This window comes from Pituophis catenifer, unplaced genomic scaffold (genome assembly GCF_029215685.1).
Source record: "Pituophis catenifer annectens isolate HBS135680 unplaced genomic scaffold, rPitCat1.0.hap2 SCAF_3, whole genome shotgun sequence".
In the NCBI taxonomy this organism is placed as follows: domain Eukaryota; kingdom Metazoa; phylum Chordata; class Lepidosauria; order Squamata; family Colubridae; genus Pituophis; species Pituophis catenifer.
The window spans coordinates 54,502,953-54,528,188 of NW_027256883.1; the positions used below are offsets into that span (position 1 = coordinate 54,502,953).

Genomic DNA, 25,236 nt, shown 5'->3' on the forward strand with positions numbered 1-25,236 from the left:
GCATATATTGTGTTTTTTCATGCAGCTAAATGCTAATTTTAAATAACATAACTATTAAAAACAACAAACAACCTTCTAGAGATCACTGGTGATGATATGAAACGTTTAATAGCAAACCTTTATTTTCCATATTAGATTATGATATTGGAGATGAAGAATTCTGTGATGACCAGTTGGAAGCGTATTTTGAACAGCTTGTACTGCCAGAAATTGAAGATGCAGAGGAACATGGGGACTATATTAAAAGCATGGAATTAGCTCCAGAACAGGTATCCCTAAATGAAAAATCTGTCACTGTAATATTGAACATTTCAAATTGACAGTTTCGCTTTCTGAAACGATGCAATAAAGTTGGTAGTTTAAAGAAGAAGCTAAAATGAAGATTTATAAAAGGATGTAAATCAGTTGCTGGAAGTATGGAAACATGTAAGCTAAGCATTCTGTTTAAAAACATATCCTCATCTAGGCATGTGTAGAGTATACTGTTTGGGAGAACTATTCAGATAGTCCTTGACTTACAACAGTTCATTTAGTAACCGTTCAAAATTAAAATGACACTGAAAAAGTGTTTTTTTTTCCTCTTTATTTTCAAGATGTTTTTAAATCCTTTGGGGCAAATAGAGCAATTTAGGTATAGTAATGAACATGGCTGACTTCAGAGAGTTCAACTTGATTTAGAGTACAATCTTAATTATAAGAAGTAATAATATCTGGTTTTTTTGTTTTAATTGAAATATTTTCTACACTGGCTTCAATTTTGGTCAAGTAAATTTATTTTTTATTTGTGCGAAGTGGAACTAAAATTAGCATGATTAACATTAAGTAAATAATATTAGAGATTAAATTAGACATTTTGGTTAAAAAGTTGAAATTTAAACCTTTAACTTCTTCAGGAAAATTTTCAGATTCCAACTGTTTATCAACCAACAGTAAGAAATCATTCTCCTATTGCAAGTTATGAAGAATCATATGATGTTAAGGAAAAACATTACAGCATGCAAGAAGAACAATTCAAGTTGCCCATAGTTACAAGGGAAGAGGTACAGGATAATTAAACTTAGTTACATTTTTAGTGGAAATCAGTCTTAATATTGCTGGGACTTGTTAGTTATGAACTTTTGTAAATTGTAAATATATTTATTAACGCTAAATACATTATAAGTTGTCTTTTATTTCCTTCCTATGGAAGAACAATGAAAACTGTAAATTTAATCCTAAATCAGAGTACCGTAAGAGTTCTGATAAACTTTCTGTGGGAACAGCAGCAAATCTTTCCGAAATCAAAAGCAGAAAAACAGATTCTCAACATATTTGTTCAGAGATAGAAGGTAAGCTAACTTTGTAACTTTATTAATGTTTTTTTAATGTGTGTTAATCTGATCTAATTACCTAGTTAAAAGACAGTGCGGTATCTTTGCAAGCTTTAAACACTATTACATATAAATATAGAGTAAAAAAAATGAGATATATGTATTATGTAGTTTAAAAAGAAAACCTAAAATGTTTTAAGGCCACAATGTTGTTGGAATATTTTGCCTTCTAAATACTGGCTACTTTTAATTAAGCAAGAAATTTGAGTTGAGCACTTATGCATTAACTGAAAATTGATGGTATAAAATAATTATAGGCAATGGAAAAGCAATACTCTGGCAATATAGTTCTATTCCCAAAAATATCTTAAATTTATTTTAAAAAATTGGTACATTGCAGCTTTTGCTTCTAAAAACACAGCAGTAGTGAAGCCAAAGCTACAGCAAGGCGCATCATAGCCTTCTAGTTTAGAGAGGCTCTACCCCGAACAGGGACTACAGGGTTGTAAAAAGGGAATTTAGAGGCTGAGATAAAAAACCCAATATGTGCAAACCAGTTATCTGTATACCAGAAACTTAGATAGATTTCGTCTCATGGATTAGAAAATGTATATGAAAAAATGTTAACCATAAACAAATAACCATACATCACTGATAAATACCTATTTGATATTTAGCCACAGATCTTTTCTGTGTATTAATATATTAAAATTGGAAAGTAAATGAGCAAAAGGTATCTTAAATTCTAATTTAGCATTGTTTTAGTTATATATCACACTCTTTCAGCCCAACCCATTTCATAGGATTATTGTAGGGAAAACAGGATGTATATGTATATATATAATAAACTGAAAATTGTATTTATATAATTGCAGATTATCATGACTATGATAGGGAAGATGGAATATTCAAAATTACTACAGATGGCAGAAATGTAAGTTCAGGATGTAAGTCCTAAAATTTTATTGTAATAGACTAATTTTTAAATCTTGTATAAAAAGATTTTGAGTGCTTATTTGATTAAGTTTTTTTGCTTTTGATAAAAATTCTTCCTGATCAATCTTCTTTTGACTATCTATTAGGGATGTTTTGTTGTTTTGCATTTGCAAAAAAATTCTCATCTATTTCAAGTGCAAGTTCAATACAAAATTCTTGCTCTTATGGTTTTAAAACTAAGTTCGTGCTTCATTTTGTTACTGCATTTTGCAAAGTAAATCTTGTCCCAAACATATCTGCTTAATTGTCATACATATATTTAGTTATGACATTTGCACACAAGAAGGAAAAGGGAGACATCTTGACTGCTTTTCTAACTTAAAAATGCCCCTAAAAAGATAACCATAAAAGTTTTAGTCATAATAAAAATATTTTAAAAATAAAAATAAAATATTCAGAAGATTAGGAAGATTAGATTTTTATTTAGTTTTATGATAGGAGTCTAGTTATTTAACAAGCCACAAAAGAATCTAGTAAACCTACTGTGGGGAACATTTAACTGGATATATACTATTATTCCAAAGGTTGTCTCAAGCCTCGGAAGATATAAATCTCATTAGGATTGCTGAGAAAAGCCAATCCTCTTGAGAGAGAAGCATTTGGAACAGGAATTCCATAAGACATTTTACAATTAAAAGACTTTGGAAACAGTTAATACATCCAATAAGTAAGCAGTTAATACCTCAAAAACAATAAGCACATAATATTTTTATGACATGTATTGTACTGGAAAGCACCAATGAAAGTTTTGTAACATCTCCAAAAATAGTTATGTATGAAATACAGATACTCCTTGACTTATAACCCGTCTGTGCGAAGTTATAGCAGATCCCCCAAAAGCGACTTATAATACAGTTTCAAAGTTATAGCAACTATATCACCCCTGAAGTCAACCCTTAACACCAACCACAGGGATACTGCAGCGGGGCCCTTCACCTATCTCCCCTCATCACGCTAGTGGTTTCCTGAAGGCCATTGCCCAGGCATTAGGCCTGTTTTGCACTTCAATAGGCCCCATGTCGCCCATTGCACACTTATCTTTTGAAGATCTCCAGAGCTTGGGTTAGGAAAGGAGGGCGGCCACTCCATTCCCAGGCCATGTGGTGGCAAGCAGCCACCGTTTTTGGGACAGCTTTATTGAATTGTAACTGCTCCAAAATGGCAGCCAATTCCCAGGAATGAAGAGGCCTGTTTTGCTTCACTAATCCAAGCTCTGGAAAGCTCAGAGCTCTTTATTCGACTTTGTGGCATGATCCTGAACGCAGCCATTTTGGGGGCGGCTGCATTTAATTCTGGCTTCTCCAAAATGGTAACTCTTTCCAGGATTGTACCTTGTGGCTCAAGAACAGAATGGTCTCCCCTCCTTTCCTAACACAGCCTCTGGATATCTTTGAATGGTAAGTGTACAATGGGTGATATGGAATGAGAGTGTGGGACCCTGTGGCTTGGGAAGTAGGTCCAAAGTCTGTTGGAAGAGACAAGGGACAGAAAGTAGAGCATGAGGTGCCTCAGTGTGGGAGAATGCCTTGAGAGACCCAGGACAGGGCTTGCACTAGGCGTCCCAGGACCTCCCATGAGGCACTCTATACTCAGCCTAATGACCCATCTGCAACTGCAACAACTGCATCTGAAAGAGCCGGGATGTGGGATTATAATTGAGGCAATCACATAGGTGCTTCACTTAATGGCTGTCACAACTTCTGACCGAAATGGGCCGGTTCCATTATAGTCGCCGATTGTGGACTATTGTAAAACTGAGTAAGAATCACCAGGGTATCATGCAGCATGCTGTAGTTTAATCAGAACATGTTCACATCTAATTTTTCACTCAAGAGCAATAAAAAGCTGGTGCACTGTATCTCCTAAGTAAAAGAGGATCTCACTTCATTATTTTAAGGGTAGTGTGGTGCCTTTATATTATCTATCTTGTTTGTAATCACTAGTTTCAACTAGTAAAAGTTGTCCAATAGGTTTATTGTGTGACTGGCTTAATAATACATAACTATCCCAGAGAGGGTCTCCTCCGGGTGCCATCAGCCAAGTTATGTCGGCTGGCGACACCCAGGGGGAGGGCCTTCTCTGTGGGAGCCCCAGCCCTGTGGAATGAACTGCCCCCCGAAATACGAAAGATTTCCGACCTCCGGGTGTTTCGCTGCGCTCTGAAGACCCTGTTGTTCCGCCAGGCAGGGCTATTAACATAATGTTTTAAATTGGGGTATTTTAAATTTCTGGGATTTTAATTGGAGCCTAATTATTTAATGATTTTAAATTTTAAATTGTTGTTGTGTTTTTTGTGTTTTTAAATAGGCTGTACACCGCCCTGAGTCCTTCGGGAGAAGGGCGGTATAGAAATAAAATTATTATTATTATTATTATTATTATTATTATTATTATTATTATTATTATTATTATTATTATTATTAATAGCACTACATCTTTTTCTTGATAGCTTGAGAGGTTCAGCTTTGGTTGGTCTCTTGCTCTTTTATTTAGTGGTGGATGGAATCTATTTACAAATAAAAGTATCCAACGAAGCAGAATTGTTTCTGGTGATCATGAGCCAAAGAATCTGAGCATTGATAAAGTATTCCAAAGTTAATAAAAGTCTTTTATACAGGTAGTTCTCAAATTGCGATCACAATTGAGCCCAAATTTTTTGTTGTTAAGTGAAACATTTGTTAAGTGAGTTTTGCCCCATTTTACGATTTTTCTTTCCACAGTTGTTAAGTGAATCACTGCAGTTGATAGTAAGCTGGTAATGAATCTGGCTTCCCCATTGGCTTCACTTGTCAGGAGGTTTCAAAAGATGATCACGTGACCTTGGGACACAGCAACAGTCATAAGTATGAACCTGCTGCCAAGCATCTGAATTTTGATCAAATGATCATGGGGATGCTTCACAGATTGTAACTGAAAAACGGTCATAAGTCACTTTTTTCAGTGCCATTGTAATTTTGAACAGTCACTAAGTGAACTGTTGTAAGTCAAGGACTACCTGTATAAGAGTGGATTTTTCTGTTTTGTTTTGATGTCAAAAAATAACCTGGAAATATATCAGTTACTTGATAATGAAAAGAAAGATCATTTTAAAAACATAAAGCAACTTTTTTTTCCTTTTTATGTATTTTTGCTTTTTCATAAAAGAATGCCACAAATGAAATCATCTCTGAGCTAAATCTTGATTCACTCTACTTTAAATGTATTGAGGATAATGCTGCTTCTGAGATCTGGAATACAGAACAACAAATCAAATTTCCCAACCAGTGTCAAATGGCTAATGAAAATCACATTTCTTTAGCTGATGTTTATCTGTCCCCCACTATTTGCAAAGAATCTGAACATGATCAACATACAACAAAAGGTTAGTAAAATGCTAGGTCATTCAAAAGTTCTGGCACCATTCACCTTGCCATACCAACTAGAGTAAATTAGACTTTCTTAATTTTGCTTTGGCTGTTAATCTAAGAAACTCCTTGTCAGCAATTGCTGTGCTTTGCGCTTTATGAATCTGTAATTTAAATAACAAATAGTTTTAGATGATACATTTCATTTAGCATAGATAAGTTTGTTAATAGCTAATGAACAAAAATACAATTGAACCTTAAATATAATATTTGGTATTATAGTTTAGACAAAATAGCAGTTGTCTGTTATTTTGTCTGAAAGCAACAGCTAGTTGCTTTCTTAATTTCTCTTGCTTTTCTCCAGTAGATAGCAATAGCACTTAGACTTATATACCACCCCATATTGCTTTACAGCACTTTCTGAGCAGTTTAGAACCTCAGCATATTGCCCCCAACAATCTGGGTCCTCACCGACCTTGGAAGGCTGGAAAACTCACTTAGCCTTGAGCCTGTCAGGATCAAATTCTTTGCTGTGGGCAGAGTTAGCCTGCAATACTGCATTCTAACCACTGCACCACCAGGGCTCTTAATACAAACTTTCCTTACGTTAATTGTAAATTCTTACACATATGATATAAATTTTTTAACTTGAAATTTTAAAGACAACATAAAATTTATTTTTCAGAAGACCAGTCACATAATGTTGTATACCAAAATGAAGAGGGTAAATGGGTGACAGATCTTGCATATTATACCTCATTTGATAAAGAAGAAAAATCCAATGTTTCAGACATAAGTGGAGACTTTATAACTGGAGGTAAGTCTGATTATACTTTTCTTTTACAATTTCCTACTAGTAAATTTATAATTCTAAAATAGGATCCATTTGCTAGCTCACACTTGAAATAATTAATTTCTCAATATCAAGAATTACAAGAAATAAGTAAAATCACAAAATTACAAAGCTAATGCTTAATAATATGACTTGGTGTATTTGCTTCTAAAAATAAATAATGAATTTTAATATAGCTTCTTCAACTAGGAAACCTGGTTCACATAGAGAGACTACTGTGCTTTAGATTTTTAAAATGCATATAGTATTTGTTATGAGAACAGTGATACAGATACAGTATTCCAAATGGCTTAAATCTTTGGCAGTTATTTAACAGATATATTTTAATAGAAATGCATATATCTGCCATAGATATTCTAGTATAGATATTCTAGTCTATTTTAGTAGAAAGAAAATAATGCCTGTTCTTTTCATAAAGTTTATATAAGAAGTTATAAGAAATTAGAGTCTAGAGTGAGCCCTTGGGCTTCTGTTATAATTTGCCTTTAATTTTATTAAGTTAAGTATTCTCTTTTTTTCTCTCTCTTATTTCTTTCCTAACCCTTCTCAAAAGCTGAAGCGATAGCTATGATTGCCCAAGATCAGGAAGTATTTGAAAGGGAACACAGGTTTATGCAGGTAGGTAACATCAACATTAAATAGATACATTCTAGAATATTTGTATTAAACACCTAAAGATAATTTTTGATATTTTTGTGTTTTGTATAATTTCAGGAAGAGAAAATGGATGTGCAAAATATATCTGGATTAGAAGATGCATCTTGGAAATCAGTTAATAACCACAATATATTAAGAGAGTCTCAAAATGACTTTAATAGAGATGCAAGTTATTTACGACTTTCTCTGGGAGAATTCTTTGGTCAGAGATCTGAGGCTCTTGGTTGCCTTGGTGGAAGTGGTGATGTGAAACGGGTACATATATAGCTGCTTTTATATGCAGGAGACATGGTGTTTTTGCATTGTTTTCAATTAAAATTATTATAGTTTGTTGGCAGATTATTAAAAATAAAGATTCATTTGAAGAGTTTCAGGCAAGACAGAATACTTAACATATCACAATTTGGCTTCTGGAAACTTAATTTAAAAACCTTTGATAGTTCTATATCTGCAAACTACTGTAGACAAGATTGGACATCGATCTATAGAAACTATTGTTACACAGGATATAATATTCATTAGGGATACTTTCTTCAGTTGACTATTAGCAAGACAAACCTTCAAGAAACATTTGATATTGCTAGATTGAGCCCATACATTTCCCTGATACTGTTTAGCTTATCAATAAATGTATTGCTTTCTTTGTGTCTTTTTATAGCCGTCTTTTGGTTATCATATCACTTCTCCAAAGAAGAGACAGCCCATACCTTTGTTGAGGCAATCTGATATATATACAACAAACTTTGGTGAACAGGATTTGAATATTTCTAGTAATTGTCCAGGTAATTTCTACTTTAAATATAATATTTATTGTATGTTTAGATGTACTGATTGTATTTCATTCTGAATAGTTGTTTATTTTCTAGTATTAGATATCTCTTTTTACCAACCCTGGAGGAAAAGCTTAGATTTTTTCTCATGTTACTTACTGTGTGGCGAAGGGAATAGCATCTTTCTCCAGTTCTAGCCAGTTCTAACCTTGTCTTTCTCTAGGAAACAGAAATGTTCAATAGTTGGGGCAATTGTTCCCATAACCATAACAAATAGAGTAGTTTGCCCATTCTTAATTTTGCTTAATTTTTTATTATTTTATTTTAGTGTTTTATAGGCTCTCATGGCCAGCAAGCACATGGATAATAACTTACTGTCCATGGACACAGATTTCTCTGATAGCTGAAGTCAACCATTGATACTAGGTCCCAGTGACATAGGATTATTTCCTTTTAGTACTTAACTTCATTCCCTTCAGGGAAACATAATTAGTGCTATTGCTGCTGATTTACTGGGCATGAGCTGTGTGCTGTTCCTGGTGTGCAGTGAGCTTGTCAATGCTCCTTTGGGAAGCTGGATGGCTCAGACACTGGAATGAATGGAGGCTAGCAGTGCCAGCCACTCATCTCTCCCTCCCGATCCTTTAGAAAAAGAACAGTGAAAGGACACCAATACTATATTTTTTTCAGAACCGCTATTCTATCTGTTGTTGCATGTAATATTCCTATATATATTCCTTTGGAAGGAGTATAAATCCTTCTATTCATCACCATCCAGTCAGAGCTAAGAACCTTCTTGGATGAGAAGTGAAACGTCTTTTACAGAGAGGGCTGTAAAGCACTGTGAAGCAGTATATAAGTCTAAGTGCTATTGCTATCTTCAAAGAAAAACAAGAAAGTCCAGTTGCCTCTTGAAAAAAAGCACTTTTTTGTCTATAGTCAAAGTTATCTTTCATTTAAAAGATAGTATATTTGTTAGATAACCTTGAATTGTTGCTAAACCCTTTCCTAAAGAATCATACTGATCTGACCTCAGAGAGACTAGTTTCTTGGATTATTCATTTTTAGTCCTGATTAGAGAAATCAGACATTTTTCAGCAAGTCTTTGCTCTCTCTGTAAGACAGGCAACCTTACTTGCAGTTTGTAGACCCAGCTATGGCACAGCACTATATTCCTTGCCTAATCAGATGTAAGCTTCCAATATGAATAGAGACTAATGATGGAAATTCCTGAGACTCCATTATTGAATGTGTTGCTCCTCAAGAAACTTACAGTTCTTTTTAACTTGTTTGCATGTTCCCCTAGTATTAGGTATGGATTGGTTCCAAAATCCAGAAATTTTAATTGTGCTATAAAAATGGTCACAGGTTTATATCACATTCAGTATGTTTTCATGAGATTATTCTGTTATTTCTCTCATTTCACAAAGGTGATATTGTTGCCACCTCAAATTTTGAGCAATACATTCGTAATCCTAGTAGGTTGATCTGTTAATCCACTCCTGACTGGTCACACACCAAGAATCAGGCTCTCCTTTGTCTGCTATAGAAATACAGTATATAGGATGTACATGTAGACTTTTTTTGTACAGCTCAAGCAAGGCTTCCACCCACTTCAGGACCTGTCAATTGAAGACAGTGGTCCAGATTTTTTCTCATATATCCTTTCTGAAGACCTTGGAGTTCTTTTCATATTTGTCATTCCAAAAATTGGGAAAGAGCTATCTTTTCTTACAGAAATTAGCATTAAAAGATATCTAGGTCAATAGTAATTGGAAAGAGATATAGAGAATAAGTTCCATGTTTGATAATATTCTGAATCTTCTTTCTGTTTAATTTTCAATGTAAGTCTATCCGTTTTTGCACAGTCCAGTATCTTCCTAATTATCTCTTCGTCTCGTGGTATTTCTTCATTTTTCCAATATTGTGCAAATATAATCTGCTGTTAATACATGCAATATTAAATATATATTTTGCTTATCAAATTTTTCTGGGGCTTTACCTAATAGAAAAAGTTCAGGTTTAAAATCTACATAGTCCTCTCTATGATATGCAGTAGAAAATACTTCATGGACTTCACAATATATCTACTGACTACTTACTACCAAATATGGAGATATTTGCTTTATTTCTTATTGGGTGAGGTTTTTTTGTTTGGGTGAAACTAGATGATTAAAATCTGGCATCCGTAAAAGTCTACAGTAAGAAAATCTGAGCTCTGGTGGCTCAGCAGACTAAAGCACTGTTATTAACATCCACTTACATCTGCTGCCTGCAATTACTGCAAGTTCAAATCTCACCAGGCTCAAGGTTGACTCAGCCTTCCATCCTTTCTAAGGTAGGCAAAATGAGGACCCAGATTATGGGGGCAATAAGATGACTTTGTATAAATATACAAAAGTATGAAGGCTATTGCTTAACGCATTGTAAGCCGCCCTGAGTCTCCGGAGAAGGGCGGCATATAAAATCAAATTTAAAAAAAATCGATTCCACCAGATTTGAGATCCATTCCTACAGTGGACTGAGGGACAAGTGTAACCCGGAGAGCCATGATTGCAGTCATTAAGCAAAGTGGTCATGTGGTATCTCACTCAACTCAGATTTCGGGCCCAATGGTGGTCATACATGGAGGACTACTTGTAGTATAGGTGTTCATAAAGCATTCTTTGTGATCATAAATCATAGTTTATGAAATTATGTTTGGCGAATCCTCAACAATCACTATTTGCAAAGTTTGCTTTAAAATCTGTATGAAAAACTAAAGACCAGCACTTGTTCCTTAAAATGCTGGGCCTCTTTTCTCACTGTTATTAGTTTAACTAATGTCCTAACCTATTTAAATTACCTGGATTTTTGTTTGTCTTATCCGTTTTGTTCATTTCTTTAGGAGATGTAAAAGAAAACATTAAAAAGGAAGTTGCATTTGCTACTTCTGCTGTTGGTGAATCAGATATGCAGTCCAGAGAAAATAGAACTGTAAGTCTGCAAATAGATTTCCAAAATCAAAGCAAAAGTATTGATTAAAAAAGGTTTGGTTTTATAAAACTACTAAAATAGGTTTGCCATTTCTTTCAATATACAGTTATTCGTGTTGAGATTAGAATATAAAACATACTTTCTCTGAGGGAATATGATGTGGCACAATCAGCATTTGTGGTGCATAATGTCCAGTTATAATTGGGTCACTTTTTATAGACAAGTGGGTTGAGTAAGATTGTGATGAGTATTCAGATCAATTGAATCAAACATTTTAATTTTTAAACATTAAACATTTGAGTCATTTGTTTTTCCATTCAGAATCAACCTAGAGACAGAGAACTTGAAAGAAAGCACCTTCAACTTGAGCCCTCTGTCCTGAGTGTGAGCACAATTGCATCCGCGATTGCAAATGCTTCTGTTAGCGCTGAACCATCACAGCTAGCTGCTTTGATAATGGCACTTTCAAATAAAAATAAAGAAGGAATAAATGTTCCAGAAGGTGATAAACTCACAGACTTCTCAGTTGTCAATCAGTTATTATTGAGCAATATAGAAAATAGTACATTTGATATAGAAAAGTATCTCAGAAGAGCTGAAGAAGTTGAAAGTAACAATGAACAAGAAACCCTGATTAAACATGAAGAAATCACCATAGATCGGCACAAATTTTTGTCCACTCATGAATCCAAAACTCTTTCGGGAGATTCATCTAAAAACAATTTCAATACCGATCATGGAAAAGAGAAGCAGCATCTGGAAAAAATATATGAAGGAAACTGTGTTGGAGGATTGCATGGTAGCATTTCTTCTGAGCAGAAAACAGAAGTGGAATATGTGCAAGCATCATCTAATACAGTTGAATATTTTCCATCAAAAGAGCAGACTTCATTACAAAATTCAAAAGAGGAGCCACCTGAAAATACTGGAGTATCTTCAGAGACCGAGTTGCCATTAATGCCAAGTGAGTTTTAATATTTTTTTTGCTAACCTGACTTGAATTCAAAAGGCACTTTTATGACAAACAAGGAAAACAATTTTATATGGAAGTCTTGATTTGCCAGTTTGATTGAAATTGGGTAATAAACAGATAACTAAAGAAATGGAAATATGAATAGGTTTTTTTATTTAAGTGAAACAGCGAGCATTGTCAGAGGTTTCCCATTATACTTTCCTGGCTTATTTGGCATGAAATGTAAAATTGTGCATAAATATAGTAATAAAATATTAAGGTGCAAACCTATCTCTGGTTCATAAGAAGTAATAAAGGAAGTAAATGTAGCAGACAATTATTTGTTCTAGATTTATTTTTTGACTTATTTGGAAAATAGGCATACATGATATGCCTATAAATATGTGTAGTATTTGAGGATCATACAAGCTAGGTCATCGTGTAATTTGTTTACTTTGTTTTGTTTTGTTTAGCATAAAATTTCAATCAAGTTCTTATGGTTTTGAAATCATGGTTTTTGATTTGGTTTTACATATAAAAATAATGATCACAACTAGCTTAACTCTGTATTAAAAGAAATGATGTCATGTTTCTTTTAATACCAAAATTGAGTACTTTGGATCTTACGATCAGTTAAATAAATACATTACTGTAAAAGAAAATAATATTTTCTATTTTATCTTTCTTGCCCATCTAAAAGGAATGGGGAAGTCACATTCTGGAAAACATGAGTTAAAAAAGGAAAACTTGAGAGAAGTACCTAACATTTTTAATTTACTTATTTTTCTTATGAGTGTCCTTCAGTCCCAATTATTACAAATTGATGCATTAACTTTGTATTTTTATTTTTTTTAAAAAAACTAAGACATAATTGTACATGCTTTAGAAATAATCTGAAAAGTTTTTTTTAATTATCAAAATTAATTGAAATATTAAATAATTGGATTTTTATTCACTAAAAAGTGTGAGTTTTTTTTACATTCAAGTGTATTCAGAGTTTTACTTAATATGATTCAGTAGAGCACTCCATTTTACTTGTTAGATAAAGAAATGCATTAACATTGAAATAACAGAAAGCTGTGTCAAGCTAATGTACAGCTAAATGCATAATTTATTTTCTAGGAATGATACTGGACAAATTAGTTATGTCCCAGATTTAATTATTATGTTCAGTGAGAATCTTTCTACTGTTGTACCCATTCCGATTGCCCAGTTTTCAATCATTATTAATATTGATAATTATTTTTATGAAACGGTGCATTTGTATAAGTGAAGAAAATCAACCACAGATAATTGATCAATTGGTAACTCTATTTTTCCCTTTATCCAGCCAATTCTAAATCAGAGGAAAGAGCTAACACGAGCACCCTCCTTTTCGATTTAAAGGTTATACCAGTATTGGTTCCCCCTATTCCTAACAATGAAAAAGCTACAAATAAAGAGAATAGTACATGCTATAATGAAAAACATGTGACTTTTGAAAACATACATCTTGATAATCAGACTATAGTGGGTAAGTTAAAAATATTATACATGGATTTCTGCATGTCTGAGGGCAGTTTAATTTCTTTTTTCAGAGGACAATGACCTGCTATGATAGTGGTGTGTTACTCCACTTCATTTCTGGGGGAGTTTTACTCATCTCTGTTGAATATCTACTACTGTTTTTCAGAGTCTTCTCTCTTTCTTATTCTGCCTTTTATAGGTTAATTTTATATATAGTATTATTTGTACATAGATTGTTAGCTTTTGTTCCTTAATTTGTTGCTTGTTTAGAAAGACCCTAATTAAAAACAAAAATAACAGTGAGAAAGCCATACTATTTGTCCTCTTTCTAGAGTGGAACTACCCATTAAAGGGGAACTTTTCAATATCATATAATGTGTTCATCACTGTAGCTTAAGTTAAAAGGTGCTTATACTAAATTAGAATATTTTGTCAGCCAGAAATCCTGCGTATAATTTTTTTAAAAAACAGTTTTATCAGATTTAAACATGAATAAAAAGTAAATAACCAAAGAAAGAAAGAAAAAAAAAATCAGGTAAAAGTACAAAGAAAAAAAAGGGAAAGGTAAAGAAAAAAAAGAAAAAGAATGGCTTCTGACTTCCTTTGGTACAGATATAGATAAAAAGAAATACACCCAATTCTTATTTAAAATTAACAATAGTCTACATTTCTTATATAAACCCATATGGGACTTCCAAATATAACCTGTTAGGAGTTTTCCTAGCAACAACCGAATAAGCAATAACTATTTTAATTACTAGATCATAATATTGCAAGTTCTGTGGAAGATTCACTAATCCACCTGCTATCTTCTTGGAACATTCTGTTTATATTTGTATAATGCTATTAGGAATAAGAATACATTTTAGTTGAAGAATGCAACCTTTTATGGGGAAGTATTACAGGTTCTGCACTGGAGGGTTGTAAAGATAAATGCTATATTTCATGAGCAAGTGGCTATACTTGCCACTTGTTATATTATCTATGATATATATAATTTATAATAATACCATAAATTGCTTATCTTTATCAACATCCTTTTTCTCTGAAATAGAAAAATAGATGTTTGTGTTTTCTCCTATATATTAGTAAGACAGGGTATCAGAAGTAAATGTTTTACCAAATAATACCTGTAGTATCTCTGTATCAGCTGGCCGCCTTCTGGATCTTATATCTTCTGTGAGCCTCTCTTAGAATTAGATGCATAGTGGATTGTATATTTCCCTTTGGGAATTTCTTTTCATATAAGTTCACATATTTCTATTACTATGGTTTGAGTACTGTATTATAACTATTTGATGGACAGATAGTGGAAAGCAATCTATTTTATTTATTCAGTTTATAAACTGCCCCATTTATTCAAGCTTATTTGTTCAGCCAATTGATTGATTTTTACTTAGTATGTTGGATTATGAACTATAGTCATGATCGAGCTTTCAGCAAATTATAGTTTAAAAAATTGTCCCCCCTCCAGTTTAGTGCACTACAAATTCCTGCCTGATCTGAAAGGCAGAAGACACAGTAGTACATTCTGGAAGAAAATCACAATATTTAAGGAACTGGAAATACTATTTAGACATCACTAAGAAGAATTCAAAATATTTTTTCTAATATTCAGGTGAAGCTGTTGGAAGAACTGAACCAAAGCTTATGACATCAACGCCTGGTGTACAAATTTCAGATGAACAGTATAGCTTCAGACCTTCAACTTCCCCACTGACTCATTCATCTCCAAGTGAATCTTCAGGAGCTACCTTTACAGGGTAAGAGTTCTATGTATCTAACAGATAGACTATATTTATGTATGAGAGACAGATTGTTATGATGCTTTATCCTATAGTATTGCTTCCATGTTCTATATCACCAATTTGGTGTCTCAGGCAAAGATGGTCACCTTCTTTTTTAAAAACTAGGAATACAAAGGATTTGAAGTATTGCATTCAACCACTAAAGTGTCCTTCAGTTGAATTTATTCATCAACCTATCAGAAAATGTTATTTTTGTTTGTTAGGGAGTACCAATTTTTACCTTTGTTTCCTTTGTTAAGAATTCTTCTTTAAAGAGAAACTTTTCAGAAAGTTATTGAAGATATTTAAATTGACATTAGATTTTGCAGTTCCCCTAGTTGTATAAGTCATAGATATGTAGTTATTTTTCTTAAAGTCTCTGCTTTGTTTCTTAGGTCTGACTTTCCTTCTACATCACCCAACTTTAAGAAATCAACTTGCAATGACAATACATTACGACAATCAGTATACACTGATCCTAGCTTAGAACATTTGACTTTTGTTTCTGCCACTGAAAACACTTGTAAAAGTCTAGCTCTATCTAGTCCAACAAGATACAAAGTAAGTACTTTGTTAAATGCTAATGTTTATTTATATACAGACATTAAGGTCATACTGACTTTTCAGATTACACTTCATGGAATTGCAATAGAATGAAATGTTCGACAAGGACATGTATGTTATGTAACATTTTTCAAGCTCTGATTTCTGCCATGAAGGTTAATTACTTCTGTTTTAACTATAAATAGACTACCTCAGTTCAGAAGTTTTGAAATCTCAAATTTACAATGTAGTGAAATTAGTACTCAATTAAAGATATTGCACCTAAATTCACCAGGGCCTGGTGGCTCAGCAGACTGATAGTATTGTGATTAACACCAGCTGTCTGCAATTACTATAAGTTCGAATCTCATCAGGCTCAAGGTTGACTCAGCCTTCCATCCTTTCTAAGGTAGGTAAATTGAGGACCCAGTTTGTGGGGGCAATAAGCTGACTTGTATAAATATACAAAAGTATGAAGGCTATTGCTTAACGCATTGTAAGCCGCCCTGAGTCTCCGGAGAAGGACGGCATATAAATCAAATTTTTAAAAAATTTAAAAAATAAAATATATTTTATTTCACATTATATACAGATAGTCATTGCTTAACAATGGTAATTGGGACTCTAATTTCCATTGCTAAGCAATACAGTCGTACATTCAACATCATGACATAACTGCATTCCTAGTAGTCCCGTTTGCCATCTTTAAGCAAGGACCTTAGATGATCAGAACATGCAACTTCCTGCTTGTTTCCAACAACCAAAACCAGTAGTGAAGCTGGCAGGAAGTTACAAGTCCAGGTCACAATAAGCCTTTCTTCTGGTGGTTCACAAGCAAACTGGTGGAAATGGGTTCTAGTGAGTGCAGGTGGGTCCACTTGCACACCGGAGTTCAAAAAGATCATGTTATATTTGTCAAAGAATTTTTTTATGTCAGTAAATATATAGCAAAAATTAGTACAGGTAGTCCTTGCTTAATGACCAGTTGCTTAACTACTGTTTAAAGTTATGTTGGCCTTGGGAAGGGTATATTTTACAGTATGTAAAGCATTTATGAAATTTATGAAATAAAAAAATATATACACACCCGATCACAAGATTGTGATCTGGGTTCTTGGCAACCTATTCGCACTTATGACTAGTTGCAAAGCATCCCACAATCACATGCCAATATGTGATCTTCTCTGCCAGTTTCCCCAGAAAGTCTGAGGAGGGAAGCTGACAGGGAAGGTTCAAGCTGCTGCCACCTCCTGAGAGGATTCTTTTTTTGTTGCTGGGGGTTTTTCTGAAAGAGTTCCCTCCGTTCCATGCCTGCTTAGATCTCAACAGCCAAAATCCAAGTGGGCATAGAGCTCATATTCTTCTCCTCACTTCCATGAGCTTTCCACAGAGCAGGGAGAGAAGGACCACAAGCTCTGTGTATGCCTCACCTGCTAAAATTTAAGCAGGCACAGAACTCAAAATCTCTCCTCACCTCTACAGAGCCCTCAACTCTCAAAGGACTACTTATCTGCCTGTTGCTCTGTTTGCTTAACTACCCAAGAGATCACCTAATGATTGGAACCAGAAATGCTGAGATTGTCATTGAGTGAAGTGAACACCTAGGCATGTCACTTCACTCAGTGTCTGAGATTCCTGTCCCAATTGTGGTTATAAATTGAGGACTAACTATATAAAAATATTGTTATTAGCTATTTTTAAAAACAGACCTATTGATGATTTGAACTTATGTGTCCTTAATAAAATATTTCATTGTATATAATAAAGTATGTATTTCACCTAAGAACATATGCTGTGAATCCTAATCAGAATTTTAATGTTTTCTGTTTAGAGTAATCGTACCAGTGAGTTGAGTACCACAATAGTTTGGAATAGTCCAAGTTCATTAATGGAGACTCAAACAGGAAAAAACATTGCTTTGCAAAGTAACAAATCTCTATCATTAAGCAAAAATGCAAGAGCTAAGAGTCTAATTATAAATGAAAATGTAGATAATAACAATCAATGTGATAAGAAAAAATCAACTGGAGAACTTCCAACAACAAGCAAAGATCAATCCACACAGAACTGTAAAAAAAATAATGAACTGGATCAGGTTGATATGCCTGCAGTACAGCAGTATTACACAAATGCCGTACATGGACCAGGCTTACAGTCTCCCAAAAAACTGTCTACTTATAATGATTTAGGCAACTGTATTTCATTAAATCAAAATAGAGAGCTTTTTAAATCCCAGAGTGCAGCTTCAAAGCTTTCGTCAATGTCTTCTGGACTTCCAGCACTATTAGCAGGATGTTCTCTTAAATCAACTCCATTTGCCCAGCAATATTTGGGAAGCTTGCCAGCTCATACAAACGTTGTTTTGCCTCGGTACTGTCCACCAGTTCTTAGTGTTCCAGCAGGTCTGATTTATTCTACGATTCCTGTTGGTCACATTCAAAGCTCAGTAACTCCTGGAATAGCAGTAGGTTCCAGCACTGGGTCTGGAATGACAGGAACAACTCAGCGTTGCAATCTTACATCCAACCAAAATATCTTTAGTAGTACCTTGCATCCTGGGCAAGCACCTGATGCTGGGGGACTCAGGCAGAGGGAAGAATCAATGTCATTTGGGTTTGGTAAGTCAGTTAACTTTGATTTCAGTATATCATAGTCATGTAAACTGGATTTAGCAATATTTCTTTTTTTTCTTTTTCTTACCTCATGCTTTAATCCCTTTGGTTTACTGTTCTATTCCTATGCCTTGCATAGTGTTCATTAACTTGAAGGAGATTTTTAGTATGAATATAGATATACAGTAATTTCACAGTAATAATAGAATAATTTTCTCAAAGATTAACAAATTTGTGTGTACCAGTTGATCTGGTTCCAGAGTAAGAGACTTTCTCTCACACAGTTTACTTGATGAAACTCAAAGACTCTTATTCTAAAAAATATTTTCAAATAATTCTAATATAGTTGTTTTATTTTGCTATACTTGGTTAAATCATCTAAAAGCAGGTAACCATAAAATGATAGAAAGAAAGCTCTTTCCCCATCACCTATAATATAGTTTTGTAATATGTGAACATATTTTTCTAATGTTGAAATTATTTCTAAATAATACTTAATAGAATGAAAATCTTGATGGAAGTTGTGCTTTATTTGTTTTTACAAATAGAGTAAAACATAATATCTGATATTAAATGCTGTATTAAATCAAATTAGCAAATCACAGCTAAGGATTTTAAAACTATATGAGTATCTTTTATTTTAGTCGTATATTTAAAAATATGCTTACAACCAAATAAGGAATAAGTATTAACTATGTAACTATTTTTACTACTATAAAGAGGCTACTTGAATATAAAATGTCTTAACATCTAGCCATACTGTATTTTTTTTTACATTAGAACGTGTCAAAGTCCCAGAAGAAGTAAAATTCCCTAATTCTTGTTGTGTGGGTCTGACATCCCATGCTGTCCTTAACATTTTTAATCCATCTGAACGATGGCTACAAGTCAATATTTGCCTTCTTAGTATTATGCTTGATGGTGAAAAGGTATGTAATAAATCATATTCTTTAAAAAAATTAGTATTAAAAAATGGTGGGTAATTTTTATGTGCTCGGGAATTGAGCAAAAATACAATTAGAAATGGAGCTACAGCCTCTAGTAGCCTCAGGAAGATTTCTTAACTTGAAATCTCAGCATGTCATTGTGAAATTATATCAGTCTTGTCTTCTACATATTCTATTCCCAACTATTGGTTATGATTCTTCGTCAAACATCTATGTGATATTTATAATGAAGCTTTTATGTTCCTGTTCAAAATATAGGCCAATATAACCCTTGGGCCAAAAAGCAGAAAGATATTAATGTGATCAGCCCAGTCATACAACTTGGAGATTTTAGCTTCTATTTATGTCTCTATAATATATATGATTCATAATTATATTGAAAATTGTTTGTCATCCTATGTGCTTTTTTTTCGTTATAGGTGGACTCTTTGAAACACAGATGCCTGCTATTTAAGAGCAAAACTGTCATAGGACCTTGTGCTACAGAAGAACTAAAAATGCTCTTTTTACCCTGTCAAGCTGGAGTATTCCAGTGTGTACTTAATATTGCCTCTTGGCCATTTTCTGCAGATCCAGATATCATTGTTCAGGCAGAGGCTTTAGGATCTAGGGTAGTTGTGAATGCAATTGCTGAAAATCCTGATATAGAGGTAAAAATTAGGATATATTGAATACCTAGTTTGAATTATTTACAATAATTTATGACATACTTAAAAATGAAAAACGGTACTAATATTGCTCTATGGATTTAAGTTAGTAAAGCAATTAGGTATTTTTTCTGTGTACAACTGGGTGTATAAAAATAAAAGGTCTTTTGGCTTAAGTCAGCATATCATACTTTTTGGACATATGCTAGCTTGAAGAGTGAATTGAATGAAGATGCCTTGTAACAATCACTCTGCAAAAGTGGTAAATCCTTTTTCTGTCCCCACCCCCAATTCTTTTTTTTTTTTTTAGGTGGAAGCAGGAAGAACAAATTCTCTTGATTTTGGTGATTTGCCATATGGCAGCTGGAAAGCACTCCCATTGAAATTAACTAATAAAACTTGTGCTAGAATGCCAATCAGGCTTGTTATTCATGCAGTAAGTACACTCTATATATGCACAATATTTTGTCCCTTCATGGGTATTCTGAAATTAGTGACTGCTAGGTTAGGCTCACTGTTATCTTTATACAAAATTATGTGGCAAATCATGGATGAAATTGCAAACAATGTCCATGTTACTTTGTTCCAAAATTAGAAAAGCCCAATTGGTAGTAGCTGGATTATTTTTCCAAAGCCTTTATTACTATTCTACCAAGTGCTAGTCTGCAACATACAGACTGCTAGTTCCTTTACTGTTAATAATCAATTTGAAAAGACAAAAGCTGTTTACCATTTCATTATCTTCACTGTCAATTCTAAAACTGGTTGTTGTATTTATTGTCATTGATTTAATCGTTACATTTAATCAGATTCCTCTTTTTTCATTATGCTCCTTTCATCACTAGTGCTTACAGATCATTTGTATTTTCGATACCAGAGCAGCAGCATCTACATAGTATTGATTATTGAAGTTTCTTCCTCCAGTTTTAAAGCCATGCTCATCTAGATACATGTGTCTAGCTTTTCAAGACACATGTATAGTTTAAACTGAAGCTTTTTTAAAAAAGTTAGTGCTAATAATCATATACCTCCTTTTTAAAGGGGCTAATATAGGTTTCAAAATTTCCAGTGATAAAAAATAGGCATTTGGTAATATAGATTATCCCAAAAAGATTTCCATTGACAAAACTTAAAACAGTAGACTGTAAAAGAGTGAATATGAATAAAGCCTTGTGTCTAATACAGTGTGTAAAACATATTTATTTCAGAATGCTGTAGCATGGCGTTGTTTCACATTTTCCAAGGAACCAGTAAATCCATCTCTTAAAAGTGCAGTTCCCTCTTACAACATTTCTCAACTAGCAGCTCCATCTGTTATATCTCATGTAATGAATGCAAGCTGTAATACACAAGTAAGTAGCTTGAGACTAGAATACTGTTACACATTTGTATAAAAATGTATAGCTTTTAGCCACAGAGAAAATATGTTATGTTAAACTATGGCAACATTATTTTACCATATGCCAAAACTGTCCTACTTGGAGGTACAAATTTGATTTAGTAGTATACCTAATAAAGTAGGCCTGGTTGTGTCTTAAGAGGTTGTATATTAAAAAAAAGAATATTTGTACTTTCTATATTTTCACTTTGTATATAGTTTAAGATTATAAAGATTTCTTATATCATTGCTTAGTTTTTTTTACAATCATGGTTCTTTATAAGATTATGTAGCTCACTGAGGTCTTAACTTTTAATCAAATACTTTTAAAAATGGTACTTTCTGTATAATGGTTAATTCTATATCAGTATCTTTCTTCCCAGGATCCTGATGTTTTAGTAGTATGGGTCCAATTTCGTGCACCAAACAAGTGCACAAATTCAGGTACAGATTTGCTATATTCTAAAAGAAATTATGCTAAAAATCCTGTGACTAGGTTTAACTGTACATAAATATTTTTTAAAAAATGTTTGACCAACCTAGTATGGAAATTCCAACACATTCATATAATGCACCATTTATGGGGAAAGGGTGTACTTTAAGCCCAAATTTATGTAATTGGTATAGTTAGTACTTTTGCGGGGGAGGGGTTTGAATGCTATTTTACTCTATGAAGAAGGAGGCAGAAATTGATTGCTCCCTGTCTTTCTGCACAGAGAAAAAAAGTACTTTCCTTATGCACAAAAGGACTTGGAACTAATACAGGTTGACTTGATTTACAACAGTTCATTTAGTGACAGTTCAAAGTGACAACAGCACTGAAAAAAGTGACTTACGACAATTTTTCACACATACAGCCATTGCAGCATACCCATGGTCATGTGATCAAAATTCAGGTGCTTGGCAACTGACTCATATTTATGATGGTTGCAGTATCCTGGGGTCATGTGATTGCAAACCTCTGACAAGCAAAGTGAATTGGGGGGGTAGATTCATTTAACAGGGTTATTAATTTAACAACTGCAATGATTAATTTTAAAAAATCACTGTAAAATAATTATATGATAAAACCTCTATTATTGAATAGATGTTAAAAAGAAGTCCACAATTCTAAACAACTGAAAAGTAAATTAAAAAAAAACTTATGCCAATGATAAATCAAAGCAAGAGTAATAAGCAAAGACCCTAAATCAGGGGTGTCAAACTCGCGGTGTCATGCCAGCATCACGTGATGTATCGGGACTTTTTCCTCCTTCACTAAACTGGGCGGGGGTGGAGCCAGCACGTGACGCATCTGGACCGTGAGTTTGACACCCCTGCCCTAAATCATAAATGAATGGAAGCAAACATATCTGAAGGAGTAAAAATAAAACAAAACATGAAAGGTGGCAAAAAGCTTAACGCATTGTAAGCCGCCCTGAGTCTCCAGAGAAGGGCGGCATATAAATCAAATTAAAATATATATATATACAGTCAGGTCCAGAAATATTGGGATATCGACACAATTCTAACAACTTTGGCTCTATACACCACCACAATGGAGTTGGAATGAAACAAACACAATGTGCTTTAACTGCATACTGTCAGCTTTAATTTAAGGGTATGTACATCCAACTCAGGTGAACGGTGTAGGACTTACAGCAGTTTGTATATGTGCCTCCCACTTGTTAAGGGACCAAAAGTAATGGGACAGAACAATAATCATAAATCAAACTTTCCCTTCTTAATTCTTGGTTGCAAATCCTTTGCAGTCAATCACAGCCTGAAGTCTGGAATGCATAGACATCACCAGACGCTGGGTTTCATCCCTGGTGATGCTCTGCCAGGCCTCTACTCAACTGTCTTCAGTTCCTGCTTGTTCTTGGGGCATTTCCCCTTCAGTTTTGTCTTCAGCAAGTGAAATGCATGCTCAATGGGATTCAGGTCAGGTGATTGACTTGGCCATTGCATAACATTCCACTTCTGTCCGTTCAAAAACTCTTTGGTTGCTTTTGCAGTATGCTTTGGGTCATTGTCCATCTGCACTGTGAAGCTCTGTCCAATGAGTTCTGCAGCATTTGGCTGAATGTGAGCAGATAATATTGCCCGAAACACTTCAGAATTCATCCTGCTGCTTTTGTCAGCAGTCACATCATCAATAAATACAAGAGAACCAGTTCCATTGGCAGCCATACATGCCCACGCCATGACACTACCACCACCATGCTTCACTGATGAGGTGGTATGCTTAGGATCATGAGCAGTTCCTTTTCTTCTCCATTCTCTTCCCATCACTCTGGTACAAGTTGATCTTGGTCTCATCTGTCCATAAGATCTTGTTCCAGAACTGTGAAGGCTTTGTTAGATGTTGTTTGGCAAACTCTAATCTGGCCTTCCTGTTTTTGAGGCTCACCAATGGTTTACATCTTGTGGTGAACCCTCTGTATTCACTCTGATGAAGTCTTCTCTTGATTGTTGACTTTGACACACATACACCTACCTCCTGGAGAGTGTTCTTGATCTGGCCAACTGTTGTGAAGGATGTTTTCTTCACCAGGGAAAGAATTCTTCGGTCATCCACCACACTTGTTTTCCATGGTCTCCCAGGTCTTTTGGTGTTGCTGAGCTCACCGGTGCATTGCTTCTTTCTGAGAATGTTTCAAACAGTTGTTTTGGCCACGCTTAATGTTCTTGCTATTTCTCTGATGGGTTTGTTTTGTTTCTTCAGCCTAATGATGGCTTGTTTCACTGATAGTGACAGCTCTTTGGATCTCATCTTGAGAGTTGACAGCAACAGATTCCAAATGCAAATAGCACACTTGAAATGAACTCTGGGCCTTTTATCTGCACATTGTAATTGGGGTAATGAGGGAATATCACATACCTGGCCATGGAACAGTTGAGAAGCCAATTGTCCCATTACTTTTGGTCCCTTAACAAGTGGGAGGCACATATACAAACTGCTGTAAATCCTACACCGTTCACCTGAGTTGGATGTACATACCCTCAAATTAAAGCTGACAGTCTGCAGTTAACGCACATTGTGTTTGTTTCATTCCAACTCCATTGTGATGGTGTATAGAGCCAAAGATGTTAGAATTGTGTCGATGTCCCAATATTTCTGGACCTGACTGTATGTATGTATGTATGTATGTATGTATGTATGTATGTATGTATGTATATATATATATATATATATATATATGTAGGTCTTTGGTTATTCGGGTCTTCTCCCACGTAAAATTGAAGGTTTCTTGGCCAAGAAACCTTCAATTTTACGTGGGAGAAGACCCGAATAACCAAAGACCTACATACAAACACCCGCGAAAACCTGAGAAAACAAATATATATATATATATATATATATATATATATATATATATATATATATCCCTTTAACGAACAATTTCCATAAAAGGGGAACTCTATAGAAAAGCTGTATCTGCTCTCTGGCAGTCTGGTCATATCTCCGGGTGGATTTGTAAACAAGATACATGACAGTACCTCAGAATTCTGTGGGAATGGACTACACAGATTTCATAATTCTTTCTATGGCCTATTATACCAGAGAGGCATGATTGAAACTAAGCACATGCCCATATCCAATACTTTTATTCAGAGTTTCACTGTACTAATTATTATTGGGATTTCTATGCCACTTCATTCCATGTCAGTGCTAACCTGATTAGAAAAAGGATGATACATTAAATACAATGAAAAAAAGATACAAAAACAGTGCTGTCAGAATAGCCAGTTTTTACAGTCCTGCAAAAACCAGGAAGAAAGTGGTAGACCAGATGTGTGAGGCAATGGTTTCATAGAAGGGAGCCACTAGAACATATTCATTTAGATATTAAGGGCGGGGGGGGTGGGGGAGAATGAGTATTCCATAACCTCGTCCTTTGTTGTCAGTTTAATGCTATCCTGTTTGAAAACAATACCATATAAACAAATAAATGTTCTGGGTATTCTAAAAGAT

General features: G+C 34.3%; 1 protein-coding gene across 1 annotated transcript in view; it reads left to right on the plus strand.

The window, feature by feature from the left end:
• CEP192 (centrosomal protein 192) overlaps positions 1 to 25,236 on the plus strand; it is a 61,803-nt gene that overhangs the window by 9,229 nt on the left and 27,338 nt on the right. Inside the window, exons 7-26 of the mRNA XM_070940640.1 lie at positions 136 to 269; positions 894 to 1,040; positions 1,190 to 1,328; positions 2,186 to 2,244; positions 5,451 to 5,667; positions 6,336 to 6,467; positions 7,057 to 7,121; positions 7,218 to 7,415; positions 7,819 to 7,942; positions 10,818 to 10,906; positions 11,228 to 11,870; positions 13,189 to 13,371; positions 14,983 to 15,127; positions 15,547 to 15,712; positions 17,526 to 18,312; positions 19,087 to 19,235; positions 19,673 to 19,903; positions 20,211 to 20,336; positions 21,109 to 21,252; positions 21,662 to 21,722. Coding sequence (XP_070796741.1) covers positions 136 to 269; positions 894 to 1,040; positions 1,190 to 1,328; positions 2,186 to 2,244; positions 5,451 to 5,667; positions 6,336 to 6,467; positions 7,057 to 7,121; positions 7,218 to 7,415; positions 7,819 to 7,942; positions 10,818 to 10,906; positions 11,228 to 11,870; positions 13,189 to 13,371; positions 14,983 to 15,127; positions 15,547 to 15,712; positions 17,526 to 18,312; positions 19,087 to 19,235; positions 19,673 to 19,903; positions 20,211 to 20,336; positions 21,109 to 21,252; positions 21,662 to 21,722 — 3,939 coding nt within the window. The remainder of the gene's footprint in view (positions 1 to 135; positions 270 to 893; positions 1,041 to 1,189; positions 1,329 to 2,185; positions 2,245 to 5,450; positions 5,668 to 6,335; positions 6,468 to 7,056; positions 7,122 to 7,217; positions 7,416 to 7,818; positions 7,943 to 10,817; positions 10,907 to 11,227; positions 11,871 to 13,188; positions 13,372 to 14,982; positions 15,128 to 15,546; positions 15,713 to 17,525; positions 18,313 to 19,086; positions 19,236 to 19,672; positions 19,904 to 20,210; positions 20,337 to 21,108; positions 21,253 to 21,661; positions 21,723 to 25,236) is intronic.